Here is a 15,281-nt window from a genome sequence, read left to right as displayed (position 1 = left end):
ATAATATTACAACGAAGAGCATTATTGCGATGAAGATCCATTATAGCGGCTAGAATTTCCTTGATTGCTTGGTGGTACAAAACGGAGCATGTCTCGCATTTGATCGTGTTTTCTTTACGCTTCTGTTCGCACTACCACAGGGGTACTTACTAGTGCTTTTCGTTTTATGGTTCGTTTTATTGGTTCAAAGACCTTGTTTAATTTAAAAAACTAGCAAGCAATGGAGAGTGACCAAGCGTCGTACGAGGCTGCTCTTGCAGAGGATCGTTCAAGTCGGAAACTTATCAAATATTTCAAATCTGTTAGAAAAAGGCAATCTTTCTCACCTAATAAACGTTGGAAGAAGAAAAAAGAAACAAAAACCAACTGAAATGGCTAACATGTTTAAAGAGTTCTTCCAATATACTTTTCATCCTTGATACAGCGGCCGAACTTGACTATCTATGTCCCCATCAGCCCTGTGAAGTGAGCGATTTTGTTAGTCCTGAGGAGAAAAACTACGGCCATTATCAAGCAGAGCACCCAACGAACTCCCACTTGCTCTATTTAAAAACCTCCCAGCTCTTGCAAAACTTCATATTTTTGGAGAAATTTTGAGAACCGGTGTTTTTACATCACACTGTAAAAATAGGACGAATCAAACCTATGTCAAAAAGGGCACTGAAACTGATGTCGAAAACTAGAGACCAATTACACTTGTCATCATTACTGCAAAAACCTTGAAAAAGCGTGTAAAATCTTGAAAAAATCTTGTAAGGCTGGAATTTTTGTTTGCAGATAGGGGTATCTTCAAACAAAAATCCCAGCCTTACAACATGGCTTCACCTAATGACGTTCAAATGTTACCCAACTAAATTGCTTTCTTGATGATATATACAAAGGTATCGATGTGCCACATCAGACAGTTGAAACCACTTATTGTGATTTTTTCAACAATAAAATTTTATTTGACCATAACAACGGGCAAAGAAGATACCATTATAATATTACAACGAAGAGCATTATTGCAATGAAGATCCATTATAGCGGCTGGAATTTCCTTGATTGCTTGGTGGTACAGAACGGAGCATAACTCGCATTGGATCGTGTTTTCTTTACGCTTCTGTTCGCACTACCACAGAGGTACTTAGTGCTTTTCGTTTTATGTTCGTTTTATTGGTTCAAAGACCTTGTGTAATTTAAAAAACTAGCAAGCAATGGAGAGTGACCAAGCGTCGTACGAGGCTGCTCTTGCAGAGGATCGTTCAAGTCGGAAACTTATCAAATATTTCAAATATGTTAGAAAAAGGCAGTCTTTCTCACCTGCTAAACGTTGGAAGAAGAAAAAAGAAACAAAAACCAACTGAAATGGCTAACATGTTTATAGAGTTCTTCCAATATACTTTTCATCCTTGATACAGCGGCCGAACTTGACTATCTATGTCCCCATCAGCCCTGTGAAGTGAGCGATTTTGTTAGTCCTGAGGAGAAAAACTACGGCCATTATCAAGCAGAGCACCCGACGAACTCCCGCCAGCTCTATTTATAATCCTCCCAGCTCTTGCAAAACTTCATATTTTTGGAGAAATTTTGAGAACCGGTGTTTTTACATCACACTGTAAAAATAGGACGAATCAAACCTATGTCAAAAAGGGCACTGAAACTGATGTCGAAAACTAGAGACCAATTACACTTGTCATCATTGCTGCAAAAATCTTGAAAAAGCGTGTAAAATCTTGAAAAAAAATCTTGTAAGGCTGGAATTTTTGTTTGCAGATAGGGGTATCTTCAAACAAAAATCCCAGCCTGACAACATGGCTTCACCTAATGACGTTCAAATGTTACCCAACTAATTTGCTTTCTTGATGATATATACAAAGGTATCGATGTGCCACATCAGACAGTTGAAACCATTTATTGTGATTTTTTCAACAATAAAATTTTATTTGACCATAACAACGGGCAAAGAAGATACCATTATAATATTACAACGAAGAGCATTATTGCAATGAAGAGCCAATATAGCGGCTGGAATTTCCTTGATTGCTTGGTGGTACAAAACGGAGCATGTCTCGCATTGGATCGTGTTTTATTTACGCTTCTGTTCGCACTACCACAGAGGTACTTACTAGTGCTTTTCGTTTTATGGTTCGTTTTATTGGTTCAAAGACCTTGTGTAATTTAAAAAACTAGCAAGCAATAGAGAGTGACCAAGCGTCGTACGAGGCTGCTCTTGCAGAGGATCGTTCAAGTCGGAAACTTATCAAATATTTCAAATCTGTTAGAAAAAGGCAAGCTTTCTCGCCTGCTAAACGTTGGAAGAAAAAAAGAAACAAATTCAACTGAAATGGCTAACATGTTTAAAGAGTTCTTCCAATATATTTTAATCCTTGATACAGCGGCCGAATTTGACTATCTATGTCCCCATCAGCCCTGTGAAGTGAGCGATTTTGTTAGTCCTGAGGAGAAAAACTACGGCCATTATCAAGCAGAGCACCCGACGAACTCCCACCAGCTCTATTTAAAGACATCCCAGCTCTTGCAAAACTTCATATTTTTGGGGAAATTTTGAGAACCGGTGTATTTCCATCATCCTGAAAAATAGGACCAATCAAACCTATGTCAAAAAGGGCGCTGAAACTGATGTCGAAAACTAGAGGCCAATTACACTTCTCGTCATTGCTGCAAAAATCTTGAAAAAAGCGTGTTCAACTCGTTATGCGCCCATCTTCAAACAAAAATCCCAGCCTTACAACATGGTTTCACGAAATGACGTTCAAATGTTAGCCAACTAATTTGCTTTCTTGATGATATATACAAAGGTATCGATGTGCCACATCAGACAGCTTAAACCGTTTATTGTGATTGTTTCAAACTTTTTGATAAGATTAGCCACCAAATTCTCATTGCCAAGCTGTTCAATCTATGAGTGGGCGGCAAACTACTAAGAACCAATTTCGAAGCTCAAGAACTATATACCTCGGTTTGGTTTTCCTGCAATTTGACTAAGATAAGAGTACGTTGCTTAATGAGCGCGCTTTGCTTCTTATTCAACCTATTTTTCCTCTTAGCCTTAGCAACAAGAGTTTTGAAGTTTTCGCCGTACCTGAGAATGATTCCGAAAGTTTTCATCTCTTAGGCTGGTGTTATGCCAAATTTTGTTTTAGCAACCGCGTATCTTTGGCGTTACGTTTTCACATAAAATGACTGACTATACCGGAGGTTAGCACACCTGAACTATTTCATTTCTCAAATGTTTCCCTAGTTTCGGTGCGTTGACAATGCACGATGGCACTAATTTCACTCGATTGTTTTTTAAGATAGCTACATATTTATCATCAGACAAGGAGTTGAAGGTTTTGCTACGATGCCTACTAACTGAGTTTTTTATGACGTCATGCCAAACAGGATATTCGAGTGATGGTACAAAATGACTAGTAATGTTGTACAGTCTTACGAGGGTTATCGGCGTTCGTGTTAAAACTTAAACCGGGTATGGCTAAGTAGGTATCAATGAGTTGATTACGAAGTGACGCGAATATCTTTTCTAACACGTGATGTAACGGGCTTGCACCGACAACAAAAAAACATTAATGCTTTTATACCGAAAAAAGGACGCTGCGGATTTAATAAACTCACATAAATTTTCGGGTAGATTTAGGGGGTGTCGTATAAACTAAGTCAAAGTCCCTTTAGCCACTCGGAGTAAACCTGTGGTCGCCGGAGGTCAAACTAACTTATATACTGGTTTTTTTGAGCTGATATTAATAAGACAGGAAGTTTTCAGGCGTTCCAGTCACGGGCGTTAATTTTTGTCAAAAAGTTATTTTTTGACTTTTAAAAAAAAATTTGCAGGTTTTTGATAGCTGGAGATTAACCGGGTTCCAATAAATTGGGTTCAAAATGTCGGCCCTAAACTTCAAAAAAAATTATAACACTTCTATTTATACAATCTGGGCCCAAAAATTTTTAAAAAAATTGAGACACTTGCTATTTTCAGTCAAGGTATTTTCTCGAAAAAAAGGTCCAGTACTTGTTACCGTGTTCTGCCATTTTTAGCATTCATCATAATTTAGCATGCAAATCATATAAATTAGCACATGAGATGAAATGGAGAAAAAAAATGAAAATTTCGCTTGAAAATGTGCACGGCTATTCAAGTCGCCTGCACAACGGTAGTCACTTGCACACTGTGGAACAACCTGCACCCACTGCCTGCACACTGCAGCTACCGCAACCTCTCACGATACCATTTATAAAGGGCTCTGTACCGGGTGGGGTGGAGGGGGGGGGGAGGTTGGGTCCACCCTCAACTTCTTTATTCTTTCTAAATCTGTTACTGAAGGCCTCCTGTTGTCCCAGCTTTCTGCTTCTCCCGAAAAGCTGTCAAAAGCTTGTGCTGGTCCAAAACAGTATTTCGCAGAGAAAAAGAGTAATTTCATCAATATTGTCGCTTTTCAAATTGTCACTTTTTACAGTTCTTAATAATCAATAACACGCGATATTTCATCACCAACATTTTGAGCGTGTGATCAGTTTCACACTTTTGGCAAAACACGGTTTTGACAGACAAAAACCTGTCAATCAAGTTCGACCAGGCCCGTTTTATGAACTAATTTAAATAGCTAAGCTTTTTAGTTTGTGGGGAGTTCGAACCCGGTTAAGGAGCGTTTTTTTATGTTCTCTCAAGTTTGTCTCATATTTGAGTTTATAAAGAAAACGACCTAGGTTGGGTGCGCACCTGCGCCGAACCGCCAAAACCCACTGTGTATACGCCCGGCCACTGCCCTTGTAATACCTGCAACTAATTTAAACTAATTGCGAGGTTATATTCCTAATGTAATTTTTATTTGCTCAGCAACAGAACACGCAAAGAAACCGAAAAAAAAACACTATTTATTTACAAAAAAAACTTCCAAATTTCGATATTAAAAAAAGATGGCCTTAAACCTCCTTGATTTTTACGAACATCTTATATCGTTAACCTTTTTGATAAAGTCGACCCAATTGCAGAAAACTGGATTATCAGGTAAAATTTTTATTCCGCTGGGAAATCTTTAAAAAAAATTCCACTTTCGAAACGAAGTCGCTGTCACGTTTTTGGTGACTTCAACACTTTTGCTGTTCAATATTGGTGTTTACCTTCCTTTTAATTAAATTTAGCTTGAATTGAGTGTATTTTTTGGGTGTGTGATAATATATTAAATCGACCTCGCTTCGTACAATCTATCAATACTGCATTCGTGGAAGATTAACCGATTGGACATGTGATCATCAGCATTTATGCTCAAATAACTGGAGTTTAATCGGAACAATATATTTTTGTTGATATTTTTGATGACGACATTCTTCATAGGACCACCCTAAATAAAAATGGTTTCGACGAAATGATTGCAATAGTTATCACTTTGAAATTCCCGCAAGATTTCTTTTTTCTTCTCAAAACTTTTTAAAGACGCCTTCAAAATATAATAATTTTAAAACTAAGCGCAAGCACCAAAAAAACGCAATTTAAAAAAAAAACATTTCAAAAATTGCAAGTAAAAACGTTTTTTTTCTCAAAAATAAGCCTACGGAGTAGAGTTTTTGTCAAAATAGGGTCTTCAAAGTGTTCTAGGGGTGCTCGGAAAATCACTTTGATGCATTTTTTTGCAACCCCCCCCTCATAATAACCCTAGATCCGCCCCTGCTCAAAATTTTTCTCAAAAACCACTGAACTGAGGTTCATTTTGATTTCATTAGGAGCTCAGGTTGACCTCCACATTAGAAAAAAACTGCAAACCATGCTAAGTCCATGGATTGAGTAAATGGATAAAATGGTAATCAGATAATTTTCATTCATGAAACTTTATTGTAGATCTTTTTCCTTCCCCCCCCCCCACCCCACCTCACATACGCATCAATTTCATGGTGTAACGAGTGGTTTTACAAGATTGAGTATGAACCGCAAATATGTTTGACATGGCCTAATTATTCCGTATGCCAAATCTTAAAACAATCCAAAAATGGGAAAGAAAATTCAACTCTAAAAGTGGGCGGGGGGAGGAGGAAAAAGAGCCTATAATTGTGAGCTTTTCTTCTAAAAAAACTCGAGTGCGATAAAAATAATGCTAAATAAACCATTCATAAACTTACTTCAGCAGAATTTGGAAGTGTGAATTCCGTTGGTTTCGAAGCACCTTGGATATTGAGCAGACATATATGGTAAAGTTTGGCTGTAAAACCGCCCTCGTTGAGTTTGAAATTGTTCCATACCAATTTTTCAAGGCCCTTTATGTCAATCCTGTGCGCTCCATTGACATATAGGAGCGTAACTGGGCGGCCTGCAATTTGAAATCCATTCACTATTGGCTCGATATTCGATACCTTTGAGATATTGTAAATCGCTAGCTGTGTGTTCTTGTGCTGGAACTCCCATCGTGGCGAGTGCAGATTATTTTGGTTCAAAATTCTGAAGTTTTCATCAATCTTTGTAATTCGATGATCATCTATTAGAACTGTAGGATCCAAATGAGACTTCGGTAAAATATTATAGTCTGAAAAATTGCCAATGCTATAAAAACTGAGATATCGGCTGGGGAAACTAAAACTTAAAATCCTTTTAATAAGCCATTCATGTTTTTGTGACCCTCATACTTTTGTTATTCGATAGTCGAGTTTGTCAGCGAAAACTCAAATGGCAGTTTAACAAGTTTTAAGACGTTTTTCGGAGAAAAAAAAACAAAAATTATCAAGACCTTAAAAAGAGTCTTCACTATCTTCAGCGACCCGTAATAAACAATAGTTGTGTTTGAATGACATGTCTTGAATGTCAGGTGTGCGACAGGCTCTTTTTCCTTTTCCTCCCACGTGCAAAGTTTTACTAGTGAAATTTTGTTACCGAAGGTTACCAAAATTGGCATGCAAACTCGTTACACCATAAAATTGACGCTTATGTGAGGTGGGGGGGGGGGGGGAAGAAAAAGAGCCGTGCGACTTATGACTTCATTATTGGGCCGCGCATCTAAATTTCTCGAGCAAAATCCTTATTCGTGCTGAAGTTGAGGTTGCGTAAAATGTTTATATTTTTTTAGCGATCGAAAAAAGCTCCATGAGAGTAAAGAGTTTGAAACAGTCGCCCGGAAGAACATACCGATGGAAAGAAAAGCTAGGTCCTAAAAGGATTGGATACCATAGCCAAGGTCCTACCATAGCCAATTCAATGTGGTTCTCGTAACATCGTGTCGAAAAAAAAATAACTACTGCTTCAAGGCTATCAGCCGAGCCCTGCAAATTAGCCTACCTTACATGAAAAATAGTGAGCTCATTGCTGTGTCTGAGTCCCCAGACCACGAGGTCACACCTAAAAACGGGATTGACACGCTATCACTTTTAAGTTTCTACATCACTATTTTTTTTGTACAATCCATCGGAGATGGGATCGACCCTTTCCCTCAATTCCTAGCTTCGCATGATCTGAAAACGAATTTGCACGTTATAAAATTAAAGCCAGGACAATCTGGGAAACCAAACTATGTGAAAATGTGCCAGTCGGTCATTTTTGGAAGTTTGACCTTGAGCTGAACGTTTGTCTTGATTTTGGGGAGAAAAGTAATTTTTCAAAATTTCGAATTGAGCCTATCATGCTCAGGTTTCTCGCTACAACTGAAATTACGAAAATAAAACGATCAGAAGAATCGAGTTATAATCGCGGGAAAGTTGTGTGCCAGTCGGTCATATCTGGAAGTTTGACCTTGAGGGACACGAAAATACGTGATTTTGGAGTGAAGTTTTAATTTTCAAAATTTCGAATGGAGCCTGTCATACTCAGTTTTCTCGCACCAACTGAAAACACAAAAAAGAAGAATCAGAACGACCGATTTACAATCGCGGGAAAGTACTTGAATAAAACAGCGGGAAATTGATATTCTCAATTTCCCGATACAAAATAAGACACGAGTAGAGCTGTCTTATCCTGAAATAGGAGGAGAAATATTCAAAAGAAGAGAGAACAACTATTCTAAACAAACCGGAGTGAGCCTTCAATGGAAAGGCGGACAGCTTGAGTGTCCCAATGGTTCATACAATGTAACATTCGTCTACTGCAGTCACACATGAGGCTTAAGAAAAATAGGCCCTATAACCACTGGCTCAAGGGTCAGGGACACTATCTCTTGTGTTTTTCTACCTCAAGAACGGTCGGAGCCAGTTCGGTTCGCTTGTGACATGAGACTACGACCCGTTACAGCTTAAAGGCTACTACTAAAATATCCCCCCACTCTAGAATTAGAAACGTCCCCATACTTAGGTCTCTAGATACCCAAAATACATGAACGCCGTTAAAAACCGGGTTGGAACAATCCGTTAAGTTACTTTTTATTAGACAGTGTAACTTTGATCCATTTCAGATGGATCAACCTAAAACTCGCCTTACCTCAACATAACAATCATAAAACACACTCTAGAAATTTAAATTAAGGACTCACATGTTGATGCGCTCAAGCACAGGAAGTAATTAAATGGGTGAGCAACTCTAGAATTAACTAAAATAACTAGATAAGTTCAATGTTTATCAGTTTGAATGGTAAGGGTAAGTTTGAACTCAAGAACGAAGTTTTATGTGGACCATTGGGACACTCAAGCTGTCCACCTTTCCGTCGAAGGTTCACTCTGGTCCAGTTCGAATAATTACTCTCTCGGGAATACTCTGTCTTCTATTTCAGATAGGACAGCTCTACTCTTGTTCACTATGATGGAAATTGCGAATAGCAATTTCCCACTTGTTTTTATCTGACAACTTTCCCGCTATTGCTCTAAAATTGTTCTTTTTTCTTTTTCTGATTTTCAGTTCTCGCGAGAAAATCGTGCATGACATGTTCCATTCGAAATTTTAAAAATTTAAATTTCACTCCAAAATCAAGTGTTTTCTGCTCTTCTCAAGGTCAAACTTCCAAATATGACCGACTGGCACATACTCCCCGGACTCGAGATCGATGTCCTCATCGCGCGCTGTCTTCTGCCAGTGAGTCCCAGAAAAACCGAGTGTTGCTCAAGATACAGTGCCAGTGGTCATTTACAGAAGTTTGCAGCAGATTTAAGATTATCTACACCCCAAAATTCACGACCATTTAAAATTTTCACACTATTGCTAAATAGCAACCAAAATCTGCATTTACCTGCACCTTTGAATTTTCGCTTTTCAAGCCAATCATTTAAAAATCTCTTTTGTCCTATTCAATCAGGAAATTGTCATGCAGCATTTTGATTTATATAATAGATATAGTATATTAGTAACAATATTTGCTTTGTTAAAATTTCTTTTTCGTGAATCCAAGTTTCACTCGGATTCACACTCAAGCCCCCTTTCCCTCTCAAGACTCAAGATCCATCCGATTTGCCCATTCATCTCGTACTCTTCGCCTTGGAGGTACTGCATCCTGAAGTGCTAGATGCGGCAAACTGTCTCAACAGTTCCTCTTCATCATCGGAACTAATCACAATCTCCTCCCAAGCCTTCAGCTGTTCATAGGATCGCATCCATTCTCTCTGCTCCTGCAATCTCTTTGCTTGGTTGGGTAGTGCCTTCACCCTAGCTTCTCGGTTCAAGCAAAAGGAGTTGTGCAGGCTCAAGCTCACGTTCTTCGCCAGGTCTTCCTCTAGTATCGACTCCCTCGCTTTGGTATTGTCTCTAGACATCTTACCCACTCTCTTCCATCCCGTCGTGATCGCATTACGATGGGTTAGCAGGGGTCTCTTGAAAGCTTCCGGCCCAATCTCGGCCTGGAACTGTCGATACTCCTTTTGATGTTTTCTCATGTGATCTTTCGTTGCCCTGTACAGCCAAGACGTCAGTGTCGCCCGAAACCATGGAAAGTACCTCAAGCGACTCCATACGTGCCTGACTTCCGTCGGTATGGCGAATACTTTGCACGCAGTCTCAAACAACTCAAGTCTCCTGCTGTAGTCTATCGCGTATATTGACTCAGCCGTTGGCGTCGTCGCCTCCCGATACTTCGTTATATTCTCTTCTATCCATCTCAGAGCTAACATCGTACTCACTACTAAGAGCGTCACCTTCTGCCGGTGATCCGGTAGTCCGATCGACCGAATCTCTTCCACATCCCACACCAGGCAAAGGTTCTTGTGATCTGGATACCACACCGTTTGTGCCAAACAGTGGCATGGGCATTCCCCATGAGAGATCTCAATGCTCCTGAGATTACGCTCCCCTGAGGCTTCCAAGAGAGGCTCAAGCTCCATCATTTTCTCGTGCATCGTGTCGTTGTCTTCCAGGTTTGGAGTACTTCCCACAGGTTTCCCGATCACGTTTTGTCTCTCGTGATCGCTTGTGTTTTCTCTTTCCAACTTCAGAAGATCTTCTCCCCAGATTTCGCTTAAGTCATCTCTCAATTCTTTTGGTACTGTCCCTTTGATTTTTCTCAACAACTTGTGCGAGTGATGCGACATCCGAGCCAACCTCACGCACTTGGGCACTGAGAAGGCCTTGTCCACCAGTATTCTCTGGCTGGACACTTCCACCATCGCCATGTGTAGCGGGTAGTGACTTCCGCACAAGTTGGCCATCATTGACCCTATCAGCGATTTCGCGTTCAATGGCAAGCCATAAGCTTCGCTCAGGGGAAATCCCATTTCCGCCTCAAGACCAACTTTCCAGCTCCGGATGTGTTTTTGAGTCACCTGCAACACCCCGGGCCATGATTCTACGCTCAACGCCGTCACTAAATGATGTTCAGACTCCAGTCTCTCCAGTGCCTGCAGACCACACATTCTCGAGAAGAATCCGAGAGCTGTCGCGATATTCACCGTGGTTCTCGCGTAACATTCCGCTATTATTTGCACTTCACTTTTCTCCCTTTCTGTGATGTCTTCGAACCAAGTGACCAGGTCTTCTTTTTGAAACGACAGTATTCTGACGCATGACCGTCCATCGCAGATGTGCTCTCCGTTCCCACACGTCGAATCCAGACAGCTACCCGGCTCCAATTTCTTCGCTGACCCGGGGTCGCTCGTCCTTTCGCTTGGCTCTTGCATCTGGGGTGTGATTAGCTTATGTAGCACACTCAACTTCGCCAGATCTTCATCTTCCGTTGGTGCTAACCTCACTCGCTCGGTGGTTTCCTCGATTAGACTCGCATGGGGATGTGGACACCAGGAGGGTCTTAGTAGCTTCCATATCACTCCCAAGTTCGTGGTTAACAAGCCATCTCCACCGCCCATGCTCACTTCAACTCTCTTGTTTGAGCGCGGTATGCTCATCACCTCTGGTGTTTTCTCAAGAATCAGGCCCAGGCTCGGCCCCTCTTTCTCCACCGCGTCTATCTCCATTATCCTTTCTGTCCAAAACTTCAGTAGCTCCGCTACCTCATGGTTTCTGTGGGCTCCTCCAGCTTCCGAGTCTAAGAAGGGATTGTAGGCTATTCCCATCACTCCAGACACATATTGGTATTCCCCCTTCTCACTGAGTCTCGAGTACTGTTCTGACGAGGCCAGGTTACGGTGAACATCATGTTCTTCCTCGAACTTCTTATTAGAGAACCTCCGTACCTCGTCCAGCTTTCGATGGTTCTCTAAGGATAGTCTGGAACCATCTTCTTTCTCTATTCCTGTACTCTGATATACGTTCAAGATGATCGTTGAGACTCTTCTCTCCATGGTCTTACTTCCACTTGCTCTCTGGTGGCATGCCAGGATGGTGCTATCAGACATCATTGACATTGTCCATCTCAAGAAACATGTGGCATCTTTTCTTCTAGCCAGGCTCAAGCCTGAATTGTCCCTGGCCACATGTTGCATCAGTGCCTGATACACCTCTAGCTTCTTGCTTCCCAACTTCAGCCTGTCATACGAGGTCAATGTCTCCAACTCTACTCCCACCAGACTCCAGGTGAACATTAATTGTCCCGCAGTTCTAACGAAGGGATTCGCCATTAGTGGCGGTGCTGATGAGGATGTTCTCATCGCCTCTTCAAAATGATCCTTCAACAAACTCTGCCAGGACCTCTTCAGATGACTTGCCATCTCTATCTTATTAACCTCGGCTTTTTGCTGGGTGGCCCAATTGCGTCGCCTGCGAGCTATTCCACTGTCCAACTTCTTCAAGCAGTCCTCCATTTCCTTCAATGTTTCGAGGGCCACCCACCACGTCCGGGAAGTGTTCCTCGTCTTGTTCCTCTCCAATGGATCACCCGTCACTTGTTTGCCCATGTCCTGATGTGCCCTCGAGATCCATTCTTTGCCGATCTCCACTTCCCCTACCTGTCCGTTCGTTGAACCTCTCTTCACGTTTACCTTCTGAGGCTTGAAGTCTTCTTCTGACGTAGAACTGGTGGAAACCTCTATTTCCTTTTCTACTTCAAGTGGTTTCCTGAGCTCCGAGCTGTTCTTGTATGCCGCCGTCTTGCATCGGGCCAAAACGATGGGCGCCGTCTCTCTCAAGTTCCCTTCCGAAACAGCATCCACTGAAGGACTACCCCATCCTTCCACTTCTCTCTTCCTCTTGCGAGTCTTCACATCTCTGCTCGAGGGTGTTGTGGCTATCATCATTGATTCGACCTCTCCATCCACTCCTTCCAACTCTTGCCTCCCCCCTGCTCGAGCCTTAAGGATATTTGTACTTTTAATCATATTACTAGTCCCAACCTTATCCCTTTTTATATCATCAACCATTTTATCCACAGTTTTTTGTTTCAGAGTAGAGCTGTCCTCACATTTCTCTTTTCTAGTCTTCGATCGTGCGTTCCTCAGCTCCACTAGCTTGTTCAGCAGCTCTTTTCTTGCTTTCTCATCCAGGCCCGTTCCTATCAGGAGCGGTTCCCCGAATCTCACTACTGCGTCCCACAGTTCCTTCTTGAACTTGTCCAGCGTCGTCTCGCTGCCCACTTCTCGATTGAATTCCTCCAGGAACTCCTGCCAAGCGTCATCCTCGAGAGATCCCAAGAATATGTCCCTGTTCCCTTCGAACGTGTTCTTCCCCCTTTCCTCCGAGCTCAAGAGTAACATCCCCATATTGAAGGTCTCACCTGCCAATGGCAACTCTAGGTTCTTCCGCGGGGACGGGTTCAGAGGTGGTGTGGCAGTATCTGCCCAATTCTCTTCGCTCAAGTCTTTCAACAGCTCTTGAGTGGTGAGTTCCTCCCCTGATGGCCCTGGTTCAGGTGTATTCCCCACCTCCATGTCTTCTCCAGCTTCACTGAGAGTTTCATCCATACTCTCTTCCTCTGATTCATTTCTTCTTCTCTCGAGAATTCTTTTGAATCGATCCTCAACGGGTCCACTCCTCTTGTCTCCAGGCGTGTCTACAGACAGTGGTGACGGTGTCGTAGGATCCAGCTTTTTATATTCCGTCAGGGCTACATGCAGTTGACCTGCTGCATCTAGTTCTGTTCCCTCCTGTGTCACTTCTACTTGTTCCAAGCCATAGGGTGCCTTGTATTTTCTCGTGGCAAATTTCATGTCGTCCACCAGTGCGACGTGCCCCTCCATCACGATCATCCTGCCATCATCCCATATGGGCAACATGTTCTCAAGTCCCTCCTTCTCAAGAGTTCTCAAGACCTTCCTCACCTCATACCCTGGGGGCTGCGAACCTCTACTCTTTTTCGCTTGCGTCGTCCACGAGTTTATCTTCATCTCGCTGGTATGGAAGTAGACCGCCGCCGTGTAGCCAATGAACAGGGGGTCCCAGCCATCAGTGAAATCCTTCTGCATTTCCTCCGCCGTCATCCTCGCCATTATGGAGGGAACCACCAAGGGACTATTCATTCCCAAGGTCATCCTCCTGACTGTCGGGAACTCAGGCATGGTGGCTGGTAGGATCTCTTTCTCCATTATGGCCTCCAGCTCCCTCTTGACTAGTGCAAAGCACTCCTTCCAGGCGGGGATTCTCAAGACTTCTCGTCCGTTGGCCGTCAATGGGTTTAGGTTCCAAAACTTTGGATACATTTCAATGGGGCCCTCTCGCTTGCCTCCCATTCTGCATTGCATTTGTCCCCTGAAGTTGCACACCATCATCTCAGCATCTTTCACTTTTCCGAAGAGTACCGTGTTGCTCATACGCGCCCTGAGCACCTCCTGCTGACACCAATTCAGCGCTGTACCATCCAGTACGCTGATGAGACTCAAGTGCGTCACCGAGTGACGATACGTTATCACTAGGGGATCCGGAAACGCGTACGTCACTGCTGGACCATAGATGCAGGTCACCACCTCCTCTAGACCCCGGATTATCCCCATTGGGTCCGACCTCATTGCCAGGCACAGGTCCGTCAACAGAGGCATCCCTCTGTTCGCCTTCTCCCATTCTTCTCTCGAGGTTGGGTTCTCATCTTCACCCGTCATGTATCGATTCTGCATCATGAGGTATTGCACCAGCAGTGTCTTCAACCCTGCGGCACACTTGTAGGAGCTGGTTTCAGTGCTCGTGTGGACTCTCCCCATAGACAGAGGTTCTCCATATTCCATTAACCGATGAAACGACACCAATTCCCCATGGGTCAAGAGTATTAGTGCCAGATACCCATCAACTCGAAGTGTCTCCACTCCTCGACTAAACATGTATGCTGGGCCCATGTTGAACAAGTACCTGGGGTAGACCAAATACAGGGCCAAGAGCAGGCTGATGGGCATGCCCAGTATCTCCTGCACGAAGGCTCCGAAGATAGTCGCCGTGGTGCCGAACACTCCTGCCAAGAATTCTCTCTCCCAGCAAGGACTCAAGAACTTGAGAATCTCGTAATCTCTCCTAGTCTTCAATTCGCCGTTGGCGTGCTCTCTCCAAAATCCTCCAATCGTCACTTCATTGGCGGCCGAGACAAATCTAGCCACCGTCATGTCTCTCGTTTCAGCTAGCTCCAGTTGCTTCTCTAGAAAACTCCAGATTTGTTTCACGAGGAGTGGTGCTTCCTCCCTCGTTTTATTCGTGACGTTCTCCAGCCTTGGTGTCAGGAATGGCCACCAGCCATTCTCTTGAGTCAAGCGATATTTCATCGAATCTAACTGTTTCTCCGTCTCGACCACATTTCTTCTCTCGTTGCTGGGACCTCTAGTCCTGCTGGTGGAATTTGCGACTTTCACATCCATACTCCGGAACCACAGGCTGGCCGTCAACTGGTTTATCGCCGTGTGGTCGTCCCCGATGACTGGGCTGAACTTGAGTTGTCTAGCAAAGTTCGATATCTCTAGCAAGAGTACCTCATCCAATACAATCAGGACGTCGGCCAGTCCGTAAAAGCCCCTCAGTGCATGAGATATGTCAGCCCATGCCGCCGGCAATTCTGATTTGTAAAGCCTCAAGTTCAATGGCT

At 43.0% G+C, this 15,281-nt stretch overlaps 1 protein-coding gene across 1 annotated transcript in view; it reads right to left on the bottom strand.

The window, feature by feature from the left end:
• LOC134852852 (uncharacterized) overlaps positions 1 to 6,511 on the bottom strand; it is a 33,721-nt gene extending 27,210 nt beyond the window's left edge. The window contains exons 1-2 of the mRNA XM_063868685.1: positions 6,115 to 6,511; positions 5,191 to 5,342 (exon numbers count right to left, since the gene is read on the bottom strand). Of these exons, the coding sequence (XP_063724755.1) occupies positions 5,191 to 5,333 (143 nt within the window). The 5' untranslated portion in view covers positions 5,334 to 5,342; positions 6,115 to 6,511. The remainder of the gene's footprint in view (positions 1 to 5,190; positions 5,343 to 6,114) is intronic.
• Positions 6,512 to 15,281: the final 8,770 nt, after the last annotated feature.

The sequence above is a fragment of the Symsagittifera roscoffensis genome, chromosome 8, assembly GCF_963678635.1.
Source record: "Symsagittifera roscoffensis chromosome 8, txSymRosc1.1, whole genome shotgun sequence".
NCBI classification, from domain to species: domain Eukaryota; kingdom Metazoa; phylum Xenacoelomorpha; order Acoela; family Convolutidae; genus Symsagittifera; species Symsagittifera roscoffensis.
Note: the sequence above shows the minus strand (reverse complement) of the source record. Positions and strands in the feature narration are given on the sequence as shown.